This window comes from Pteropus vampyrus, unplaced genomic scaffold, assembly GCF_000151845.1.
Source record: "Pteropus vampyrus isolate Shadow unplaced genomic scaffold, Pvam_2.0 Scaffold276, whole genome shotgun sequence".
In the NCBI taxonomy this organism is placed as follows: domain Eukaryota; kingdom Metazoa; phylum Chordata; class Mammalia; order Chiroptera; family Pteropodidae; genus Pteropus; species Pteropus vampyrus.
In genome coordinates this window covers 946,190-964,187 of record NW_011889057.1, presented here as the reverse complement: position 1 = coordinate 964,187, position 17,998 = coordinate 946,190, and the positions used below count along the sequence as shown (strand labels likewise).

Below are 17,998 nucleotides of genomic sequence, written 5' to 3'. Positions count from 1 at the left end.
ATAAGACAGTGTTTCCACTCCAGAGGCTGGGGAAGCAGAAGTTATGGGTTGAAGGAGACCCTGGGGCTTATAAGTCAGGATACATTGTCTTTCATGCCAGGACTAAGTATGAAGTTTTTCTTCTTTAGGATAGGGTCCGAACACACTTAAATGATCTTTAGATTTCTTGTTAACTCCAGAATGTTAGAGAGAAACCTCCTTCCTTCCCAGATCTGGCTTCTAATAGCAGCTATTTTCTTTTTCAGCAGAATCTAAGATGGACATAGAAGACTGCAATGGCCGCTCCTATTTGTCTGGTATGCCTTCTTGTGCATTCTACTTGTAAGGGGCTGGAGCACTCTCCTGTGGAGCAATCTTCAGCCTAGCATTGGTCCTCTGAGTGCCATAGTCACAAAGCTGACACTCACGCTTGGTAATGCTTGGCAGTGTGCATTTGATTTTGGTCATTTTACATTCCCTAGTGATTCTCTTCCCAGACTTCTTGGGGGATAGGGAAAGGGGAAGGGAGTAGGAGGGGAATACGAGTAGAGACTATTAGAAAGGAATGATTTAAAGCAAAGAGATCGAAGGAAGATGTGGTTCCTTCTGTGCTCTGAGGTCACCAGCCAAACATGACATTCTGTCTCAGCCAGGTAGAGAGTGGAGCAGAGTTTCAGACCTCAAAGGCCTTTTGAGGTCAGGTGGGTATGTAAATGAGTGACCCAGGTCAGGATAATGGACAGAAGAGAAGAGTAGGGGATTGTCATGACCTGGAGAACACATATCCTACCTAACATAACATCAGGTCTTCAGTGCACACGTCTCTGCCATGTGGGAATGTGTATCCAGTGTGGCCAAAACTTCCAATTTTTTAAGAGAAATCAGAAATCCAGATTTATCTCGTATGTCTCCATTTAAAAATAATGACTCGATATTTTTTTAAATGTTCCATGGGGCAAGCTAAACTTATCTATAGGCCAAATTTAGCCAGTGGGCCAACAACTTACAGTCTTTGAAGTAGATATAGAGCCCAATCCTTCCCCCAGTCCTTTTCCACGATCATAACATGTAGCTTTTCATACCTGCCAAATACTCTTATGGCAAGTATAAGATCATTGCTTATAGTATGACTGGCTTTTAGAGATATGAAAGTAATCAGGATCCCCTCAGAGTTTAACAAGGGAAAAGAAATAAGGAACTTTATCTGGGTCCCTCTCTAAGGGTATAGGAAAGGGCCTAAGACAGAGTGTCTCTAAGATGAAAGGAATCATTTTGTGGACCATTAGAATGTCAGGGCAGAAAATGATTATAAGAAGTAAGGGAAACCAGGATTTGGTTTTGACATGATGAATATCCCTATCAGAAATCTAAGCACCACTGTAGAAATGACCTATACTTATTTTTTTTACCCTAAAGTGAAACTGATGGAGGAGTTATGGGCATGCACTAAGGGAGATAGCAGCATTGGTCAGGTACACATATAAGAGTCATCAGCAACACCCAGGTAATGTAAGGGGCGACATCGACTCTAACCCCTTTTTTATTTAAGGAGGGAAGGAGTTGGAATGAATAAAGGCGTGCAATACCTGCCACATGCTGGACAGAGGGACAGGGATCAAGTGGACTAACTTAATTGAAAGAGACTTTATTGGTACAAAAGTCGTAGCCTTTCTAAGGAACCAGCCAACCTTCCTACCTTCTGCTCAGTTAAGCCTGTTTAGAAAACCGCTACCGAGCAACAACCACACGCAGGACCCCACTTTATTGCTGGGGATCATTCAGATGGATAAAAACCATTCCCTGCCCTACGGTAGGCAAATGAAAAACCAGGAAGGTGGCCGGGGAAATATCCCATGGAGCTCTTTCCAGTGCTATCTCTGGAGAATGTTGGATATTAGAGGGACATTCCTGAGAGAGTTTGCTTCACTGTGCTAAGAAACTAAGCTTTCCCTGCTTCCAGCATGTTGGCATTACTTAGATAAAAAGAGGCCTCTGCACAGGATGGTTTTTGAATGAAAGTGGAGGCTAGAAACCCCTCATCTGTGTTTTGAGAATTCTAGATGTCAGCAGCTACCTTAGAAAGGGAAAAGGGAAAATCAAGGTAGGGCTAACATTGGCCCTGAAAAGTAGCCCCTGCAAGATGGAGCATGGCAGACAGTCCACTTGAGGGGCTTCTGAGATCGTGTTGCTGACCCATCATCTCTCCTGGGCTGATATAGAAGCTGTGGGAAAGGCTGCAGTGCACACCAGTGGTTCCCTTCAGGGTCGTCACAGTTCTTCTGCCTACACAACAGGTGGCCCCTCACCTGGCCTCTTGAAGTGGGTATCTCTCTTGTTCCTCAAAGAGATTTTCCTACCTCACAGAACCTAATTCAGAAACTCCATCTTTTCTCTCCTATCTCCTTCTAAAGGTGCAGATCATTCCCTCCTGTGGGAGAGAGGGAAGAGAAGGGAAAAGCCCATTAATTTACCACAGGGATTCTCTCCCCTCCCTCATTCCCTATCTTTCAAGGGAAACTGAATTGCTGAAACATAGCTCATGCAATTAACGGACTGAGCAGTGCTTGTCTCAAGTTTTCTGGGACAGTGAAATGTTTAAGGGAACCTTAGTAGAAAGGGATGCAGTGTTTCCACTCCAGAGGCTGGGGAAGCAGAAGTTATGGGTTGAAGGAGACCCTGGGGCTTATAAGTCAGGATACATTGTCTTTCATGCCAGGACTAAGTATGAAGTTTTTCTTCTTTAGGATAGGGTCCGAACACACTTAAATGATCTTTAGATTTCTTGTTAACTCCAGAATGTTAGAGAGAAACCTCCTTCCTTCCCAGATCTGGCTTCTAATAGCAGCTATTTTCTTTTTCAGCAGAATCTAAGATGGACATAGAAGACTGCAATGGCCGCTCCTATTTGTCTGGTATGCCTTCTTGTGCATTCTACTTGTAAGGGGCTGGAGCACTCTCCTGTGGAGCAATCTTCAGCCTAGCATTGGTCCTCTGAGTGCCATAGTCACAAAGCTGACACTCACGCTTGGTAATGCTTGGCAGTGTGCATTTGATTTTGGTCATTTTACATTCCCTAGTGATTCTCTTCCCAGACTTCTTGGGGGATAGGGAAAGGGGAAGGGAGTAGGAGGGGAATACGAGTAGAGACTATTAGAAAGGAATGATTTAAAGCAAAGAGATCGAAGGAAGATGTGGTTCCTTCTGTGCTCTGAGGTCACCAGCCAAACATGACATTCTGTCTCAGCAAGGTAGAGAGTGGAGCAGAGTTTCAGACCTCAAAGGCCTTTTGAGGTCAGGTGGGTATGTAAATGAGTGACCCAGGTCAGGAAAATGGACAGAAGAGAAGAGTAGGGGATTGTCATGACCTGGAGAACACATATCCTACCTAATATAACATCAGGTCTTCAGTGCACACGTCTCTGCCATGTGGGAATGTGTATCCAGTGTGGCCAAAACTTCCAATTTTTTAAGAGAAATCAGAAATCCAGATTTATCTCGTATGTCTCCATTTAAAAATAATGACTCGATATTTTTTTATATGTTCCATGGGGCAAGCTAAACTTATCTATAGGCCAAATTTAGCCAGTGGGCCAACAACTTACAGTCTTTGAAGTAGATATAGAGCCCAATCCTTCCCCCAGTCCTTTTCCACGATCATAACATGTAGCTTTTCATACCTGCCAAATACTCTTATGGCAAGTATAAGATCATTGCTTATAGTATGACTGGCTTTTAGAGATATGAAAGTAATCAGGATCCCCTCAGAGTTTAACAAGGGAAAAGAAATAAGGAACTTTATCTGGGTCCCTCTCTAAGGGTATAGGAAAGGGCCTAAGACAGAGTGTCTCTAAGATGAAAGGAATCATTTTGTGGACCATTAGAATGTCAGGGCAGAAAATGATTATAAGAAGTAAGGGAAACCAGGATTTGGTTTTGACATGATGAATATCCCTATCAGAAATCTAAGCACCACTGTAGAAATGACCTATACTTATTTTTTTTACCCTAAAGTGAAACTGATGGAGGAGTTATGGGCATGCACTAAGGGAGATAGCAGCATTGGTCAGGTACACATATAAGAGTCATCAGCAACACCCAGGTAATGTAAGGGGCGACATCGACTCTAACCCCTTTTTTATTTAAGGAGGGAAGGAGTTGGAATGAATAAAGGCGTGCAATACCTGCCACATGCTGGACAGAGGGACAGGGATCAAGTGGACTAACTTAATTGAAAGAGACTTTATTGGTACAAAAGTCGTAGCCTTTCTAAGGAACCAGCCAACCTTCCTACCTTCTGCTCAGTTAAGCCTGTTTAGAAAACCGCTACCGAGCAACAACCACACGCAGGACCCCACTTTATTGCTGGGGATCATTCAGATGGATAAAAACCATTCCCTGCCCTACGGTAGGCAAATGAAAAACCAGGAAGGTGGCCGGGGAAATATCCCATGGAGCTCTTTCCAGTGCTATCTCTGGAGAATGTTGGATATTAGAGGGACATTCCTGAGAGAGTTTGCTTCACTGTGCTAAGAAACTAAGCTTTCCCTGCTTCCAGCATGTTGGCATTACTTAGATAAAAAGAGGCCTCTGCACAGGATGGTTTTTGAATGAAAGTGGAGGCTAGAAACCCCTCATCTGTGTTTTGAGAATTCTAGATGTCAGCAGCTACCTTAGAAAGGGAAAAGGGAAAATCAAGGTAGGGCTAACATTGGCCCTGAAAAGTAGCCCCTGCAAGATGGAGCATGGCAGACAGTCCACTTGAGGGGCTTCTGAGATCGTGTTGCTGACCCATCATCTCTCCTGGGCTGATATAGAAGCTGTGGGAAAGGCTGCAGTGCACACCAGTGGTTCCCTTCAGGGTCGTCACAGTTCTTCTGCCTACACAACAGGTGGCCCCTCACCTGGCCTCTTGAAGTGGGTATCTCTCTTGTTCCTCAAAGAGATTTTCCTACCTCACAGAACCTAATTCAGAAACTCCATCTTTTCTCCCCTATCTCCTTCTAAAGGTGCAGATCATTCCCTCCTGTGGGAGAGAGGGAAGAGAAGGGAAAAGCCCATTAATTTACCACAGGGATTCTCTCCCCTCCCTCATTCCCTATCTTTCAAGGGAAACTGAATTGCTGAAACATAGCTCATGCAATTAACGGACTGAGCAGTGCTTGTCTCAAGTTTTCTGGGACAGTGAAATGTTTAAGGGAACCTTAGTAGAAAGGGATGCAGGGGTAGGCAGCCCAAAGTTTCAAAGCCCCTCCCACCCCCAAATTCTTGGAATCAGAAAATCTAGTCTCCAAAGTAGGTCAGCACTTCAGTGAGCAGCTCCTCTGGAAGGGAAGGGAGCAGAGGCCTTGTCTTGATAGAGGGCGGATTCATCCAGGGCTGTCGGCGGCCTGCCGAGCCCCAGGGGCACAGGAGGGGAGGGGAGAGGAGGTGGGGAAGCTATACCAGTATTTGCCTGGGACCTGAAAGGGCTCAGGGCCACAGAGCCACACCAGCCTGAGATCAGACTGTGCTGGGCCCTCTCGCTGCTGAGAAGGAGGGGGCTGTCAGTCCCCAGATGTCAGGCGTAGATCTACAGAGCGACCTCCCTCCTGGAGGAGGAGGGAAAGGAGGGAATACGAGTGCCTGAGTTTGGTGGGGGAGGGGCTTTCTGCTGATCTGAGAGCCTTGAAGCTGCCCTGTGTCCTGGGCCCCATGACCTCTGGGGCCTTGGCTTCCCCAGCTGGCGGAGGATTGGGCCTTCCCTGGGGGCCCCCCTTTCTCCCTCCCACCCTGAGGGCCCATCCATCTCTCTCTCTCTCTTGCACACACTCTTGCCTCTCTCAGGCATTTGTTGTGCAGTTCCTCTTTGTCTGCTGGGCACGAGGGCAACAGCATCTGCCTTCCCCTCCCTGTGCATACACACCCCCACCCCCGCTCCTTCACTGGCTTTGGTAAGGGATGCTGTAGCCTAGCATCCCCCCCCCACCCGCCAAGAACCAGACACACATATACATTCTCTCCAGCCCCCTCCCCAAGCACATCCAAGGGTGCACTCGCTTGCGCGCGCTCTCCCCTCTCTCTCTCTCTCTCCTCTCCTTCTCTCTCTCTCTCTCTCTCTCTCTCTCTCTCTCTCTCTCTCTCTCTCTCTCTCTCTCTCTCTCTCCCCCTCTCCTCTCTCTCACACACACACACACACACTCACTCACTCACTCACTCACTCACACACATACACCCTGGGCTGAGCTCTTCTTGCTGGCTGCAGCCGTGGGCCCCTGCTCACCGTGCCGCTGCCGCTGCCTGCGAAATGACGGCGGTTCCCCTCACTTCCAGGAATCCACGCTTCCTGGAAGGTGAGTGGCTGGGCTCACCCCTGCCTGCCACCGAGACGCAGACATGCACACACCACCCGCACTCCCTCGCCGTTTCCAAGGCGGCGGCCGCATTCGCACCCCAGGGTCTCACCGGCAAGGGAAGGATAATGTAAGTTCAGGCAGAAGGTGGCTAGTGGAGGGGGGAAGGGGGGTGCTGGGGCTAGGGAGCCAATTCAGTAACAACTCCTGAGCCTGAGGAGAGAGAGGATGGGGGCTGTGTGTGTGTGTGTGTGGCGGGGGAGGGGGCGTTCCTCCTTACACTTGCGGAGGATGGGAAAGGGTGTTTGGTGTTGCTAAGCAAAGACTGCGACTTGGACAGTGGGAGCTTGTGGTGACATCTTGATTAGGCCTTGGGGACAGATGTAGAGCTGCCCAGAGTGAAATGCCGAGACAGGCCTGGGTGGGAATGGGTAATAGGGGGAATCAAGGTAAAGGGAACCCTTGGCAGCAGATGCTTTAGCCTGGAACAGAGATCTGAGGGGCCTCAACCTCCTCCCCACAATAGAGCTGCGGATGGGCGGCTTTCTTTGCTCCTGTACCCACTATTCCCTGCTAGCAGGCTAGCATCCTGCTACCCTGGAGTCCCTGGTCAAGAAAGAGAAAGCAGTTAGGATGAGGTCCTTTGCAGAGAAGTGTGGAGGTTCTCCGACCTCATGGCTATTCCCTAGAGGTAGCCACTCTGAGGGATCAAGGAAGGGCAGCAGGAGTAGAAGGCTAGTCTCCTTCAGCTCATGAATACACATTTAGCTTGTAGAATATTACCCTGGTTCCTGTCTCTCTCTTCTCTCCCTCCTGCTTTTCTGCCCTATACCCACCTCCTAGTTCCTCTGATGTGAATTTCATGATTTGGCTTTGCCCTCTGGGGGTTCAGCCAATCTATGATGACTTTGACCAAGAAAATGTCTCTGAGACCTGAGAGAAGCCTTAATTCTTGGCTTTGACAGTCTGGGATTTCTTGGGAGTCCCAGGCATTTGAAATTCCCTCACTGGGGTTTCTGAGGCTGAGAGAGGAACTGCTGGACTTCCTAAATCTGATTCTAGTCCTTTTCACCCTTTTACCAGAAATCAAAATCCCTAGAACCTCATAAAGATTTTCCAACCCCTGAAATGATTCATTTTTATGTATTAGTCCCGTAAAAGTAGACTTGAGCCTGTTTTTCCCTCTTACTTTTATCCTAGGGAGGGTCATGGCATCAAAGAACCTCTTGAACTACTGGTGTGACTCTGGAGGCACCTGCTCTTCCTTCTCTTCCCAGGCCTTAATAGGGAAAGCCACAAAGGATGTTTCCCCTTGTCCCTAGATATCCCTTTAAGGATATTTCCCCCCATATATCAAGCCCCTGGCCCCAAGAGGCAGCCTCAACCTGGTAGGCTGAGACCAGCAATGAATTTCCAGCAAGCGCCTTCATCCTTCTAGGGTCAAGGACTTGATGCCAGGGCCCAGAGTCCTGTGCTTCCCCCAATACTAACATCAAGTGATTTAGGGCAAGTCAGCACTATTTGAAAAGGAATGAACCCTTCTTAGAAACAGTACATGTAGTTGAAAGAATGTATTTTCAAACTGTGTCCGGGTCTATAAGTCTCAACCCACAACTCTGAGATACTCACTTCATTATATGTGTGTGGTTCTGATTTGGGGCAACTTTTGTAGATAACCATGGCTCATCTAAAGAGCCGCAGCTGGGGAAACTCAGTTTTAAGCCAAAAGGCTTTTTCTATAGATAGTGAACGAATTTCCTCAGGCTTTGATGGGATAGAGTGGGGGAAGTGGGACTTTTAGGAGAGGATATGAATGGGAAATGGTCCCAAAGTCCTGAGTGGTTGTTTTCTTCCCACTGACCAAAGCTGGAGAGGGATCCCTCAGGAGGGTGTGTTCCGGATTTCTTGCCTCAGGCCCACGACTCCAACCATTTTATAATGGAATCTTTATTTTGTGAAAGTAAGTATGTATATAGCTGGAAAATTGGGTAAAGTACTAATAGGTGGACTTTAGGGATGAATTTTAGGGTTTGTGTATGTCTCTTTCATATTTAGGCCTGTGTGCTCACATCCATGCATGTTCATGTTAGCAGATAATATAGAAGGCTACGGGTATGTTTATCCCAGTAGGTATGTTTTCTTTATGTGCATCCACATATGTGATCTCTTTCTGTGTCTCTGTGTGTGTTTATCTACATGTGTTTTATTTCACCTATATATTTATGTAGAAGATTGTGGGGAGGAGGGACTTTTTTTAAAGACACGATTCATATCTTCAGGTGTGTTATTTGATTTTTAAAAACATGAAATTTTCAAAAATTTTACAAAGCAATTTGTCAACAAGTTAAAATGAATGTATTGAAAATAAACTAATTATTTCACTGTCAAGGTAGCATCACGTAATAAATATTTAGTTGGAATCATATCAGATAGGGGGCTTTTTAGAGTAGTCAAATTTTTGCTAATTTTAGAAAGTCTAATGGGCCCAACTCTCCCCTACTGAAACAATGAGTCCCAATCAGCTGTGTAGGTGGTTGTTAAGGACATGGGCTCTTACCGTTTATGATCAGATCCCAGTTACACCACTACCAGCTATGTGACCTTGGACAAGTACCATAGCCTCTTTTGTGCCTCAGTTTCCTCACCTGCAAAGTTAAGAAAATATTGGCACCTACTTCATAGAGTTGTCGTGACGATTAAATAAAATAGTTCATTCAAGGTGCATAGATCAATGCCTGGCACATACTAAGCACTCCATGTTAGCTGCCATTATTATGACTGCCATTATTATCATTAGATTCCGAGACAGTTCCAGCTGCCCTTCCTGCAGATCCCGAACCTGGTGTTGGGGGCTCCGGAGAGGAACAGTAGGGAAGAACGTCTGTCCTGAGCCGCCTCCCTCCTGAGGCCCCCATTTTCCTCTCCACCCTGGCCCGCCCAGCCCCAGCCCTGCTTCCTGTGGACGTCAGGCAGTGATGCTCTTCCCCTCAGGCCTAGATAAAGGTAGGGTGGGCAAGACCCAGCCACTGAGTTCGCGGAAGTCAGCTCCAGACACCCAGGCTGTCAAGGGCACAAGGTATGGTGCCCAGCATACAACACCGCTTTGTACATTGATACAAGATAAGTGTAACTGAATTTCGATAAGATTTGGCAATGGACAGTAAATGGCTCCAGCTGCAGCTTCACCTGCCCTCTTGTTCTCTCCTCCAAGGTAGCGGGGACTCATCTTTGGAGAAGGAGTTCCTCGGGGCCCCAGTGGGGCCCTCGGTGAGCACCCCCAACAGCCAGCACTCTTCTCCCAGCCGCTCACTCAGTGGTAAGTGTACCCTCCTTCCCTCCCCTGGCACTAGGCACCCCCCATTTGTGTTTGTCCCTTGATTCATCTTCCACTGGCAGCCATTTCCCCATCGCTGCCTCCTCCTGATTTCTTGCTCGGAGTTTCTAAAAGTACTAAGGAGCTTAGTGTCCAGGCTTTTCCTGACTTCTGAAAGGAGAGTAAAGGATCACTGCCAGACTAGGATGGAATTTGAGGGGGGGGTGGGAAACCATGATGGGATTAAGGTAAAGGCCCCAAAGAGATAGTCTGGAGTTGGAGTAGCAGGTAGATAGAAATGGTCCTGAGCTGGAGTTAGATAGGAAATAGAGATGAGAAGGATCTCCTCATCACACCCTCCCATAATTATCCTGCCCAGACAGGGTCCCCATGACTGCCCCTCCTCAGCTGGCCCTAGATCTGTGACATTCTCTAAATGGTTGGAATAGCCAGGAATGTAGGTCAGAGCTAGAGCCAAAGCTTTCTTCTCCACGGTGGCTCCTCCCTCCTCCATTCCCCTTTCCAGATTTTTATGGAGGGGAGTAGAGGGGCTCAGTCTTATGGGGTGGAAGGATAATGTGAGCCATGTCTGTCTTCTAGTTTTGCTCTCTCTTTAGCCCTGTCTCTTCAGTCTTCCTAGGACCGTTTTCCTGCCAGTTACTGGCTGGCTTCCTGCCCAGGGCCAAGCCAGACATCTTTCTTAAAGACAAGAGAGTGGGGAAATAGGCTCCCCTTAGCCTCCTCCTCTCCCCAGTGATAGAAGACATCCTATGTACCCCAACTTTTTTCTCTTGAAGCCTATTTGCCTGGTCAGTGGGATAGGAGGAAAAGGTTATTTCAGGTCCCAGCAGGACCCTGATATCACCACTCAGGATGCCTAGAATGTTGGCCCCTTTTTGAAGCCTGAATGTCTCAGGACTTGGAGACCCCTTTTGGACTTCAGGAGTGCCATTCTGGCCTGGGGGCAGGCTCTCCCCTTTGCCTGTCTCTATCCTAAATACCATCCCGCCCTCCAGCCAACTCCATCAAGGTGGAGATGTACAGCGATGAGGAGTCGAGCAGACTGCTGGGGCCAGATGAGCGGCTCCTGGAAAAGGACGATAGTGTGATTGTGGAAGACTCATTGTCGGAGCCCCTGGGCTACTGTGATGGAAGTGGGCCAGAGCCTCACTCCCCGGGTGGCATCCGGCTGCCCAATGGCAAGCTCAAATGTGATGTCTGTGGCATGGTCTGCATTGGACCCAATGTGCTCATGGTGCACAAGCGCAGCCATACGGGTGAGTAAGCCAGGGGCTCAGGGAGGAGCTCCTGGTTTGGCTGGAGATGTGGAGGCAGTGCTAGGAGGCCATGCCTGGAGTAGGGCAGCTCAAAAGGAAGGGTCTCTCCTGGCACATTTTCTAGCTGAGGAAAAAGGGTAGGGGGTATGGAATTTAGATTTCCTGAACACCTGTACTTCCCTGCCACTTTCCTCAGCTTTTGTTAAAAAGAAGAGCTGATGCTTTTCTCATGAAGTGAGAGAGGGGAAAAAGTGTTGTAGCCTCAAGAAGGATCTTATAGTCCAATGAGGGTAGGACTCCTGGGTATTGTTTGGGCCCTCCCAGCTCATGATAAAGAAAAAAAATGGAAAACAGAAGCCTCTTCTCAGCTTCCTCGGGCTTTGGGCTCCTGGGGCAGAGGGAGCCCTGTGGGGCTTGGCTTTTGGTAACGGCCTCTGGCCTTCTCCCTGCCACAATCCGCTAATCCACACCTTCCCAAGGTAAGACAGTTCCCAAGGGATCTTTATTAAGCAGGATTTGTGTGAGTAGCACAGCCCCACCTCTCAGAAATTCGTTCTGAGCACCTTCCCTCAGGCACTGTGGGGTGGAGGGTGGGGAACTACGTTCAGCCTTCAAAGTTCCTCACACCCAGTCCCTTGGAATCTGTTCTTTCACTTACAGGTGAAAGGCCCTTCCACTGCAACCAGTGTGGTGCCTCCTTCACTCAGAAGGGGAACCTGCTGCGCCACATCAAGCTGCACTCTGGGGAGAAGCCCTTCAAATGTCCCTTCTGCAACTACGCCTGCCGCCGGCGTGATGCACTCACCGGCCACCTCCGAACACACTCGGGTCAGTAACCTTTCCAGTGGGAGAAGAGGGGATGAGACCAGTACACCCAGTAAATAGAGTTCAGCAATTTTTCTCGTATCTGGGGAGTTACAGTGTCTGTCACTGAGGAAGGCAGAGCACCCCCGGAGCAGATAAGGTCCTGCCTCTCTAACCCCTCCTCTGGGCAGCAGGCCCCATGGGGAATTTGGAGGACTCTGTGAGGAGGTATTTTACATCTGCCACAGTCTGTGACATGGACCAAGAGGAGTATGAGTGACGTTCTCGGCTCTTAACAGTCACCTTCCCTGTTTTTAAAGTTCATGCTGATGGCAGAACCATCTGTGCCCCATCACTCCCCACTTCTGAGCACAGCACCAGGGAAACCCCTCCTTTCACTCCCATCTGCCCTAGGCCCCACACCTGTGTTCGCCTGCCCCTGGCAACATCAGAGGTCTGTCCTCTCCTTTACTTTTTACTGGTACCTGAAAATATCCAAGGGCCTCCCAAACTGGAAGAAAGGAAGCCCAAGTAAAGATTATCCCATTTCTGTTCCCCACCCCAAGACGCTTTCTCCTTATCCTTACCAGTGGCGAGAGCGAGGGCCTGGAGGTCAGTGTTTGGAACAGTGCCAGGGAACTGGACTAACCCAATTTTCTAGCCCAGCCAAGACTGAATCAATATCTGCTTGAATGAGCTGGACAGATAGCACTTTTGAAGCATTTTACGAAGTTTTAAGCTTTTGGCTTGGATTCGGGAAGAGGCCAAGAGCTGAACTGGCAAGAAGGAGGGAGCTCAAGATTGGGAGAAGGCAGGAAGAAGGGCAGGGGGGAAAGAATTAGTGGGGTCTGTCCTTGGAAACTTTCCTTGCTATTTTTCTCTTTTCCTAAACTCTCCTGGGCCAGGATTAAAAGGGACAGAGCAATCACCTCACTACCCTCTACTTTTTTCAGCCACCTACCTTGTTCTAGGTTCTCTCACCGTGGAGCCGGGACCTCTTTATCTCTATGTATGTGGAGAAATGGGGAGAAAGATCATCGTTGATTCATGCTTTATAATCTATAAAGCATTTCGCTTGTGTCTCATGTGACTCTCATAACAATTCCAAGGTAGATGTTATTATCCCCATTTTGCTGACAAGGAAACTGAAGCTCTGGAAAAAGTAAAAAAGATTTGCGGGTCACAGAGCTATTCTGCAGCTTCGCTGGAACCCCATCAAGGTCCAGTACCAGAGATTCCTGCTCCTTTCCCTCAGAAAAGGGGTGGCTCCCCCTGCTGGTTTGGAACAAGGAGGGCTTGGCCCCTAGAATTCTTAACAACAGGGAGGCCAGTGGGAGGAGGATTTTGGATGTTCTACAGGAGATTATTAAGGACAGAAGAAGACACAGTTGGGTCCCATTTTTGTGAGATGCTTTCTATTACAACCCACACTGTAAGAAGAAAGGGGTCCCTTTCTAGATGTTAAACCATTTCCCCAAGTCTTGGGTGGATGGGGACCATGGCTTTCATTGTATCCCCCAAATACTTGGGTTTACAAAGCAAGAGCAAAATGGCAGTAGATTGATTAAATCAAGGTTCAGTTTAGGTGGGGCTGGGGGTGGGAGGCATGGACCAGTACAGGGGGCCGGTTGTATGGGGAGGTGCTCCTGGAGATACCTTGCTCAGTAGTAGCAAGATACATAAAATAAAATATACAATACCTTGTTTCTCTCACTTTTTTCTCTCCTTTCACAAATATCTCAAAAGTTGTCTTTAAAGGAAGTGTCGATCTCAGTTTTCCCAACGTTTTTTTCTTTAGTTGAAGCAAAATCTTTATAACTTGTTCTTTTTAAAAAAAAGACCCGCAAAGTTGTTCTTTTTCTTTTACTCTTCTCCTTTGTTTTCCTCTCTGTTCTTTTACTCTTTTTCTCTTCTCAGAATTTCTCTATCAGTGATGATTTCTCTGGGGCTCTCTTGGTATCTCAGTGTAGAGAGACAGAAAGAAAAATAAGCAGTAAAACCAGGCTAAGAGTGGAGGTAAAAAAGTACAAGTAAAGGTCAGTGAAAACTGCCCCTCCCCACGTCGGCAGATCTGAGGGCTCTCATTTATGTCACCCCAGCCCACCACTTTCCCCCAAACCAAAGCAGATAGTTCGTAAGCAAAAAAATCCCCTTGTCTGATAAACAGCACTGACACCCACCTGCCACATGGAAAGGTTAAACCACAGTCTGGGCCCCAGACTCTGAGATCCTGGGGTGGGGCCAGCCTGCCTGCCAGGGATGATCCCCTACAAAGTCCCTGGGTCCTTCTTTCCTTTGAACAGCAATGGCCACCTTGAGGTCCACTAGCAGTCCATTGCTATATGCCCTGGGTTGCCTCTCTCCTCCCATAGCTGCGCATTGTCCCTCTTCTCCAAGTTTGGTCTTCAGGCCATGCTTACAGCTAAAGTTGGGGAAGGGAAGACAAATAGAAGAATTCAACTGAGCAAGATCCCTTCCTCCTAATGCTAGTGTACCTCTCCTCCTGGTTGATTTTGTAGAGTCAGGGCACAGAGAGAAGTAACTTTGATGGTATTTCTCTCCTCTCTCCTCCAGTCTCCTCTCCCACGGTGGGCAAGCCCTACAAATGTAACTACTGCGGCCGGAGCTACAAACAGCAGAGCACCCTGGAGGAGCACAAGGAGCGGTGCCACAACTACCTGCAGAGTCTCAGCACTGAAGCCCAAGCTCTGGCTGGCCAACCAGGTGGGCTGTAGGCAGGATTATGGGGGAGTTGAGGGCAGGGCCAGAGGGAGTACAGGACAAGGGTAATTCCAGCTGCATAAAGGGATGAGGTCCGTGGAAAAGGGACAGTTACCTCAGTAAATCTGCCAAGCACCCCAGTTAGTGCAGAGCCCCCTGGTAGGTGCTACATATAGGGAGACCCAGAGGTAGGGGAGTATTTGATCTATGTCCTCAGTCTAATGGGAGAGAGGGAACACAAAGAAGTATAAAATCAAAGGTCAAGTGTATATAATTGACCCCAATTATCTGACATGTTGCTGGGATGAGCCCTAGATGGGGTGAAGTAAGCAGAACCTAATTTCCCAGGCATTGGGTGTGATCTTCTTTGGCTACTGACCTGCTGGTTTTTCCCAGGTGAAGGCTGCTGGGCCAGTGCTAACCCCACTCAGCTGCTACTACCTGTCCCCACCTCCCTCCCACTAGGTGATGAGATACGTGACCTGGAGATGGTGCCAGACTCTATGCTGCACTCATCCTCTGAGAGGCCAACTTTCATTGATCGTCTGGCCAACAGCCTCACCAAACGCAAGCGTTCCACACCCCAGAAGTTTGTAGGTAAGAGTCCAGTTGGAGAGGAGACATCAACTTTAAGCCATAGCTCATCTAAATCTGAGCTCTGGTAGCCATTAGACTAGTTAGGTCTGGAGATTTGATTGAAGGACAGAAAGCAGTCCGGTGGTCTCTGGTGCTCAGCCTCTGTACTCAGAACAGGAGCAGAGTGAAGAGGGAGAATTTACCTCAAGAGGATGAAGAAGGGTCAGCGTTGAGGGCTCTTGTGGTAGTTCTGTGAGGAAGGGGTCAGGGGACTCTAGCTCTCCCAGTTTTTAAGAATACCAAGGACTTCAGTGTATGGCTGCTGAGAGAAGGGCCTCAGAATCAGAGGGAGGAGATGAGTATAGGGCCTCCCACCTGGCCCTGGTCATCAGCTCCCTAAGGACCTGAAACTTCATAGAGAGTAAAGAAAGAGGTATTAAAGACCAGTGGGCTGGGACTGAGTCCTTCTCACAATTACAGCCTAGAGTCAGGTGTGGCCCCAAAAGGTACCTGACCTCGACAGCCATCCCCATGGGTGAGAAAACAAATAATCCTGGGGAGCTTGGGAGTTCTCTAAACCTAGCCCTGCTGAGAGCTTCTTCTCCACAGGTGAGAAGCAGATGCGCTTCAGCCTCTCAGACCTCCCCTATGATGTGAACTCGGGTGGCTATGAGAAAGATGTGGAGCTGGTGGCACACCATGGCCTGGATCCTGGCTTTGGAGGTTCTCTGGCCTTTGTTGGGGCAGAACATCTGCGTCCCCTCCGCCTTCCACCTACCAATTGCATCTCAGAACTCACTCCTGTCATCAGCTCTGTCTACACCCAGATGCAGCCCATCCCCGGTCGACTGGAGCTTCCAGGGTCCCGAGAAGCAGGTGAGGGACCCGAGGACCTGGCTGATGGAGGTCCTCTCCTCTACCGGGCCCGAGGCCCCCTTACTGACCCTGGGGCTTCCCCTAGCAATGGCTGCCAGGACTCCACAGATACAGAAAGCAACCACGAAGATCGGGTTGGGGGAGTGGTAGCCCTCCCTCAGGGTCCCCCACCCCAGCCACCTCCCACCATTGTGGTGGGTCGGCCCAGTCCTGCCTACACCAAAGAGGACCCCAAGCCACAGGAGGGGTTACTACGGGGCACCCCAGGCCCCTCCAAGGAAGTGCTTCGGGTGGTGGGCGAGAGCGGTGAGCCTGTGAAGGCCTTCAAGTGTGAGCACTGCCGCATCCTCTTTCTGGACCATGTCATGTTCACTATTCACATGGGCTGCCATGGCTTCAGAGACCCGTTCGAGTGCAACATCTGTGGTTACCACAGCCAGGACCGGTACGAATTCTCCTCCCACATTGTCCGGGGGGAGCACAAGGTGGGCTAGTGACCCCCTGCCCTCCCCTCAGTCTGCCACTCCACTGCCCCACCTATAGAAGTCTAGCTCTGTCCCCACTTTATCCCAAGGAGTTTTGCTGTGTAGCCCCCACCACTGGCTACCTGACTTCACATTTGACCCTGACCCTTCCTCACCTGTACTCCCCTACTCTGACTGATTTAAGCATTGTGATGAAATAAGTCTTTTGCTTATATTTCTCCTTTTTTTATATTTCTCATCTCAGCATACTGAGTTATTTATTGAATAGTTGATTTTTCTTTTGCTTTTTTTTTTTAACTTACATCAGTCACTTGCACTCCCCCGCCCTCCTTCCCACAGTCCCTTTCCACTTTAGACCTAATTTTTCTCTCTTTGATCTGGCTTTCTCCAACAGCGCCGGGGGGTGGGAAGCTCCTCTTATTTATAAGGGACCTTGAGCTTCTTGCTCTAAGTCCTCACTTTCTGCATTATGTGATTCTTCAGTTTTGATGCTGATAGCTCCCTCTGGCACTACCTTAGCTCTGTGGCATTATGTCTTCTCTCCGGGACCCTTCAACCTGGTACTCCATACCTCTTGTGCCCTCTCACTTTAGGCAGCTTGCACTATTCTTGAACAAATGAAGAATTCTCTCATTTGGAATTAGGAGGGGCTGAAGAAATTCTCCCCAGTCACCGTGAGACTGAGGGTCCTCCTGACATCCCCCTGGTTATATGAGTTCCCCAAAGCTCACATTCAGGATCTCCCTCTAGGATGTGATATATCTCTTCCCCCTCCTCGAACAACCCTTGCCACTGCTCTCTACTCTCTTCAAACTGCCAGTCTACTCAGTGGTAGCTTTTCTCTCCGTGGAGTGCCCCAATTTTATATTCTCAGGGGCCAAGGCTAGGTCTGCAGTCCTCTGTCTCTGACACGTTGGGAGCCACAGGTGCCTAACTGGGAACCAGGGCATGGGAAGGGGGTGGGTCAAAATTCTTCTCATACTCTTCCATCTTTCAAACTTCTTCACTCTAGTGACCTTCCTAGGCTCTCAGGGGCTCCTGCAGTCCCCATCCTATGAGAAACTAGTGCTTTGCTGTCTGGTGATAAGGGGGTATACAACCCCTCAGTCATGCTGCCTTCTTCTCCCCCCCAGCAGGATTCACCCTCTCATTCTCGGGCTCCTGGGCCCTGTTCTTAGGATCAGTGGCAGAGAGAAAAGGGTGTCTCTTTTCTCTCTAATTTTCAGTATAACCAAAAATTATCCCAGGACGAGCAAAGGCATGTGCCCCTTACCCCATTCCACTCTTGTCCCAGCAAGAATAGGATGGGCACAACTGAAAGGGGGTCATCCGTTACTGCCCTCTTCTATACTCAGCTCCCAGATGTAGGGCAGGAGGGGGCACTCTCCTGGCTCCTGCAGAGATCCCTGGCTATTTGGGTAACCTAGTTAGTGAGAAGGGGGCAGGAGGAGATACACTCCACTGCAAGTGGAGGTCTCTTTCTACGAGAATTCCCTGCCCAAGGCCACAGCCATCCCATTCTCTGCTTCCTTGAGATTCAAACCAAAGGCTGTTTTTCTATAGTAAAAAAAAAAAAAAAAAGAAAAAAGAAAAAAAAAGAAAAACTAAAAAACCAAACACAACACCTCACAAGAAGTT

At 48.7% G+C, this 17,998-nt stretch overlaps 1 protein-coding gene across 10 annotated transcripts in view; it reads left to right on the top strand.

Moving 5' to 3' along the window:
* Positions 1-17,962, top strand: part of IKZF4 (IKAROS family zinc finger 4) — a 25,557-nt gene extending 7,595 nt beyond the window's left edge. For 3 of the 10 annotated variants that reach the window (XM_023520711.1, XM_023520713.1, XM_023520712.1), the window contains exons 3-10: positions 249-296; positions 8,175-8,268; positions 9,520-9,624; positions 10,638-10,898; positions 11,559-11,726; positions 14,277-14,426; positions 14,889-15,020; positions 15,609-17,962. In XM_023520711.1, coding sequence (XP_023376479.1) covers positions 276-296; positions 8,175-8,268; positions 9,520-9,624; positions 10,638-10,898; positions 11,559-11,726; positions 14,277-14,426; positions 14,889-15,020; positions 15,609-16,369 — 1,692 coding nt within the window. In that variant the 5' untranslated portion in view covers positions 249-275 and the 3' untranslated portion in view covers positions 16,370-17,962. Of the gene's footprint in view, positions 1-245; positions 297-2,668; positions 2,892-2,923; positions 3,008-6,336; positions 6,439-8,174; positions 8,269-9,519; positions 9,625-10,637; positions 10,899-11,558; positions 11,727-14,276; positions 14,427-14,888; positions 15,021-15,608 lie in introns of those variants that run through there. The other 7 variants (XM_011375708.2, XM_023520715.1, XM_011375705.2 and 4 more) reach the window with 7 other exon arrangements.
* The last annotated feature ends 36 nt before the right edge of the window (positions 17,963-17,998 follow it).